General features: G+C 32.7%; 1 protein-coding gene across 1 annotated transcript; it reads left to right on the forward strand.

The window, feature by feature from the left end:
- The first annotated feature begins 3,724 nt into the window (after nt 1-3,724).
- Nucleotides 3,725-6,592, forward strand: LOC111709198 (cilia- and flagella-associated protein 251). Its single transcript, XM_023482810.1, has 2 exons — nt 3,725-3,830; nt 5,799-6,592. The coding sequence occupies exons 1-2, from the start codon at nt 3,766-3,768 to the stop codon at nt 6,502-6,504; spliced, it is 771 nt and encodes a 256-aa protein (XP_023338578.1). The 5' UTR covers nt 3,725-3,765; the 3' UTR covers nt 6,505-6,592.

Raw genomic sequence — 6,592 nt, forward strand, 5'->3', positions numbered from 1 at the left:
TTTATCCGTGAAGGGAGATCCATGGCAGCTTTAATGGTGTTCTGGTCACAAGCGTAAATGGTTGGTGGAAACAATGAACTGATATGCACAGGAGGAATTGTATCATCAACGATACAGCTTTCGTATCTCCTTGGTTTTATCCGTGAAGGGAGATCCATGGTAGCTTTAATGGTGTTCCGGTAACAAGCGTAAATGATTCGTGAAACAAATGAACGGACATGGACTGGAAGAATTGGATTTATGATAAAACTATCACCAATTACTTGTTTGTAAACAAGCATAAATACCAGAACACATAAAAAATATTCTATTGAAAATTATTTACCAGACGAAATAATTATACAACATATAGGAATCAAACAGACAAACACACACACACAGACAAGCAAAGTATACATATCGGAACAGGTTAACACCTTAACTGTATTATGTATTGTTATTTTTCCTTGAATGAAAATATGAATAAACTTTTAAAAATCTATTTTAAAAGTGGAATGAAATTAGCTTATAGCTGTCCCATCTGCCTATATGTTTTGTCACATATTTACCGGGGTGGGGAGACATCCCCCCCAATTTTCTAAGGGGAATGTACCCCCACCTTTGAGCTGCCACTAAAAGGTTTGTATTATTATTAAAGCAAATGTTTGGAATATACTATTTTGAAAGTTGCAAAACCTCTCAGAGTTTTGTTGAACCTTCTAAAATTCCAACAACAAGTTATTGTCAGTTATTGTCAGTTGTCACTTTACATTTATATTTTACTTTATTTTTTACGAAAGGGAACAGAGAACAACAAAAAAACTAGCAAAAAAATAAGTTGAAAAAAGTCCCATTTTCCTAAAGGCCCAATTCAAAATGTAATTGAAATTCTAGGGCGTATACAGGGGTTGGGGCAAGGGGGGCAGTGCCTCCCCTAGACCTGTGAATGGGAACTCAGAGCTATCACACTTTTCAAATCTTATACTGAAGAGGGAAGAACATAACAAAAATAACTTGCTGTTCAGAAGTTTGAGGGAAGTCCCCCCCTCCACAAAAAAGATATATTATTGCAGTGCTGTAACTTGCAAGGTGATTGAACTGTACGTATGTACCTTTAAAGTGTACTAGTGCGAAGTCAAATGCAAAATGTCAAATGTTCTGAGTTTACAGTTCAAACTTTGCCCCCCTGCTTTGCTTTGAAGTTGTAAAGAATAACAAAAAGGAAAATTACAATATAAAAGAATGTATACAAATTTTTAATAATAGACAATTACGTAAAATGTATACCTATACCTAACCCATTAAAAAAAAGTATGCCTGATATACAAGAAGAAGGCAAATGTTTTGAATTTACAGTTAAAATTTGCCCCCCCTCCCTAGGCTAGCTCTTAGGGTAAAAAAATTGTGCTTCGCGCCTTTTTGCCATCCCCCCTACACTTTGCTTTCTGTATACGCCCTTCCTGGAATTAAAGTCCTATGTTTTGGATTCATGGGACTTTTTTGTTGTTACATTTGAACACACTACAGCTGGTTTAAGCCCATTCATGTGATCAATAATTACTAGTTTTCCGGACAAAAATACTACGATATCTAAAAGCATGGATATAACCATTATTTTCAACTATCAGTTCGTGGAATTAATATTTGTAACAATTTCGGAAAATAAAAAGAATAAAGAATTGTGGCCATTTTCGGGAAGTAGTATTGTCTGACACCAAAACTCATTCAAAAGTCCTATACAAATTCAAGAATTTATTTTCTAGGAATTTTTTTCTGGCTCCAGTATGATTTTCTAAAAAAGTCCTATAACAAGTGAAAATGCATGATTCACCATGGAAAAATTCCTAGTTGTAAACATCCTTACAATGGTCGTAGGTTTTCAGGGGCTTGTTATTAGAACACCCCTAGCTGTATATATTCATTATGCAGATAAATGGAAAATAAATATATTTGTTACATTTGTATATATTTATCACACATTAAGTTAGCATTTGTTTTTGCATTTTATTTCAGAATATGAACCTGCCCAGTATATGATGTACTGTACATAGTACATTTGTACGCGGAATTATGTACACAACCTTTTTTAGGACTTTTTTTCTGCAGAACTTAATCACTGAGTTCAAATTTCCCGAGTCTTAGGACTTTTTTAGGTTTTTCTTTTCCTCGGATTTATTTTCTTCCGGACTTTTATTCATGTAATTTTTTTTCTTGAGACTTAATTGACAGCCCTCCATACTGTTTTAGGAAAAAAAGTCTCAGGAATCTAAAACACAGGACTTTTTTTTCAGTGACATTTTTTCCAAGGATTTAAGAAAATTCGGACTTTTTTCCAAAGTTTTTATTTCCAGGTTTTTTTAAATTTTTTGTGAAAATCCGCGAATTATTTTTGTTTTGTTTTACGATGTACACAAAGAGAACATGTTCACAATTAATTTAGGAGATGGGCGCGAAGCGCTCTCTAAGGCTAGAAAGAAGGGCGCGAAGCGCCTTGAATTCCTAGTAATATATATTATATAACGATAGATAAATAGTTTTCTATGGTTTTTATGGTTTCAGAAGCATATCCGATAAAATATATGATTATTTCCAAAGATTCAAAGAAAAAGACCTAAATTTCTGACTTTTCTCTTGTGTTTTTATTTCAGACCTTCATAATACTTATTTCATTCACGTGACTCACGAGTCACGTAACTTTTTAAAATGGAATAGTTCATGTGTTGTAGATGGAATGATGGATAGATGGAAGGATGGGTAGATGGGTAGATGGATAGATCGAAGGATGGCCTTCGAAGGATGGATAGATCAAAGGAAGGATAGAAGGATAGATAGATAGAAGGATAGATAGATAGAAAGATAGATAGATAGATTAGAAGGGCACAATTCTTCTAAATCTAACACTCTCAGATCCGTGAAACAAAAACTCTTTTTGCCAAATTTTTGGTTTATTTAACATCTTCAGGGCATATTCTTGCTTTATCTCGACCAAAGATTAACTTGGATAGCAGAATAGATAGATAGAAGATGCTTGGCAGGATAATCCTGAAGGTTGACCTAGTCCCTGGACAATAAGCGAGAAGAAGAGAAAATATCAAGAAATCAAGATCTTAACATTTCCCCACTTCTTCTAGTTAGTTCACAGTGGGCCAAATTTCAATTGTACTTTGCACAGTGGGCAGTATTAAATATTTAAAAAAAAATATGTTTCGATTTTTAACATTTTTAAATCTCCATTGATCTAATTTAAAGATCATAGACCTTAACCAAGCATTTAAGATAAAGTCTTAAAAGCGTTCTATTTGTTAAAAGTGTTTTGATTATAAGTTTTAAGAAATGTTGCTCAAAAGATAATAATTATCCAAGAACACAATGGGAATTATTTCAAATGCAATAAAAATAACACATTTATCATTTTTAAAATAACGGATGAATTTTTGTAATATTGAAATATATGCAAATATGAATATAAAGTGTGGTAGGAAAATCCTACTTTCTTCACAGGATTTCCCGTAAAAGATGAGAATTTAACCATAACCTGAGACTCTGTATAGAAATTCTAGGATTTTGCAAAAGTTTATCTAGTATGAACGAACAAAGATAATGAATTAAAATTAAATGCTACAAAGACTCGTGAATTTATGTGTACCCATCTGTACGCTAAGAGTGTGCGTAATGTGTATACAATACCACTGTTCGAGTTTTATATCCCTATATTGGCCCGGTGTTGAAAGTTTGAATTTTCTTCTCACTTTCTCCTCAGTTTAGTTGAACACTAGCAGACCTGATATGAAGTACATCGTATTCTTCGCTCTCCTCGCTTCCTTAGCAATCTCATGCTCGGCCAGGCATAGGTACGCATCAAACTCATCAAATTCTTACAAGAAATTCTAATGTTTTGTTAAAAATATTGAACATTACAAATATTTTGTTCTAAATTGTGAAATTGTTTTTTCTAAATTATGAACAATTTGTTTTAAATTATGAATATTTTGTTCCATATTATGAACATTTTTTCTAAATTGTGAATATTTTGTTCTAAATTATGAAAATTGTGCTATAAATTTTGAAAATTTTGTTCTAAATTATAACCAGAATTTCTCACAAATTGTTATATTCTTGTATTTGACATCACGGACTGAATGTTCGTGTTTCTTTTACAATGTAGCACTCAAACTTATTTAGTTTTTAGTTCATTTCCTTAAAATTCCTTGTTTTTAAAAACATGTTCAATTTTTTAAACAACGAATAAAAAACAAGAAAAGAGAAAATTAAAACATAATTTGTGCGTTTTGTGTACGCTACTTCCGCATTGGTTCGTTGAAGTCACCCAATTCCCTTTCGTTGAAGATCAGTTGCTGAAAATACCATTTCCCTTTAGTTGGTGGAAAACTCCTATTCAGAACATGATTTTGACGTAGGTTTATTGCTCTACATGGAACTCAATATTGCAACAAGAGCAAAATATGCATTTTTGAGGACTTATCTACATGGATATCCACATATGTGGATACTTAAATGTACATGGCTATCCACATATATGGAGACTTAAATGTAAATGGATATCTACATGTATGGATACTTAAATGTACATGGATATCCACATATGTACATGGATATCCAAATATATGGATACTTAAATGTAAATGGATATCTACATGTATGGATACTTAAATGTACATGGATATCCACATATGTGGATACTTAAATGTACATGGATATCCACATATGTGGATACTTAAATGTACATGGATATCCACATGTATGGATACTTAAATGTACATGGATATCCACATGCATGGATACTTAAATGTACATGGATATCCACATATCTAGATACTTTAATGACGTCCTAATAAAACAATAAGTTAAAAGATAATCTTCAATCTTTTATAATGTTTTATAATATAACAATCCCATCTAAAATCTCATTCTTTGTGGTTAACCCTGTATGTTATGAATATCTGGTTTTTACTGGCCTAAGATACAGTTCTTGTTGGGCCCAAAACTAGGTCAACTTTCACTTGAAGTGAGAGTACATATACCCAACACCGTATAAGTATATTCACTACAGATTAACAACCTAGAAAAATTAATAACAACGTAGCAACGCAATAGCAGGGACAAAAAAAAAACAAGTTCTATAAAACGAAAAATTAAATAATTACTAAAATATTTTATAAAATCTTTCCTATCATTTTGCATTCAGGTTAAATTTTCCATTTAATTTCTGAAAAATTTAGAAATAGCAATACACGTTATGTAAATCAATCATTATTTAACATTTGATAAAAAAAATATTTATTTTGCCTAAAAATATTTTGTTCATGCAATCTATGTATCTACTGAAAGCAAAATATTAATCTAATATACTCTTTTCCCTTTTAGCTCACGTACAGTGTGTCCCTTTAATGCAAGCATATTTGGTCATCAATAGCAATTAAATAAAGCTATTATAAGTTTAGACAATTTTCAATTTTCATTCTGGAGTAGGGATATTCTAAAACTATTGTTTTAAGAATTATAAATACTAAAATTAGAACAAAAACGCCACAATATATCTCTGCATGTTAAGAAAAATTATGTTTCGAAGGAAAAAGTGCCGAAAGTTCTAAATCATCATTTGCAGAAATACTTTAAAAAATCTGTGTAACTTAAAGAAATGACCCTATTACAGTTTTTTTTTCAATCGTAACATTTGCTCAAAATCATTTGTACGTTACAGAATATTATTAAAATCGAATCTTAATATTTTTATTAATATTAATACTAGTTTTTATTTGATTATTATTGGTTGAGTTTATAACGTTCTCTTATTACAGGCTGGTCAGACAAGCAGTTGAAGAAACTGATACCTCAACCCCTGCAGAAACCACTTCAGCTTCTACAGCACAGCAGAATTCAGCAGTTGAAGAAACAACAGCTGCTGTTGAGGTGGAAGAGAACAAGGTGGAGGAAGAGAAGGATGATGCTGAAATGAGTGCTGAGATTATCAAGGAGGAGAATGTTGAGAAATGTCAGAAGTGTTTGAAGCCGACCTTTAAGTTTAAGCACGAGGCATTCTGTGGAAAATGCGCAGCACAGAAGATAATTGACGCAGAAGAAGCCGAGGAACTTTCTGACGCTATACAGTGCAAGAAATGCCTGAAAGCCAAGTACAAGGCCCGGCATGAGGAGTTCTGCTCCAACGAGTGCGTAGATATGGAGGAGGAGAAGGAGGTTGAGAAGAAGGTAGAGGAGAAGGAGGAGGAAATTGTTACTGAAAGCGTAAAGATGGTAGATGCAGAGGAAGATGAGGAAAAAGAAGAGGAGGAGGTTGAGGCAAGTTCCACAGAGAACCAAGTTAACAAGAAGAATAAGAACAAGAGGAAGAAGAACAAGAACCAAAATAAGAAGAATGCAAACAAGTTCACTACTGAAATGGATGAAGAAAAGGTTGAGGAGACGACTACTATGAAAATAGTTGAGCTGGGTCCTCTAGGAAACCTCATCAAAGCCCTCGTTGTCCAAAATACATGGGTCAGCTAGACCTAGAATATCAGTTTTCATCAATAATGTATCTTCATAAAACCAAAAATAGTCTAATTAAATACTTGCATTCATGCATCGCCTTTTA

This window comes from Eurytemora carolleeae, unplaced genomic scaffold, assembly GCF_000591075.1.
Source record: "Eurytemora carolleeae unplaced genomic scaffold, Eaff_2.0 scaffold921, whole genome shotgun sequence".
In the NCBI taxonomy this organism is placed as follows: domain Eukaryota; kingdom Metazoa; phylum Arthropoda; class Copepoda; order Calanoida; family Temoridae; genus Eurytemora; species Eurytemora carolleeae.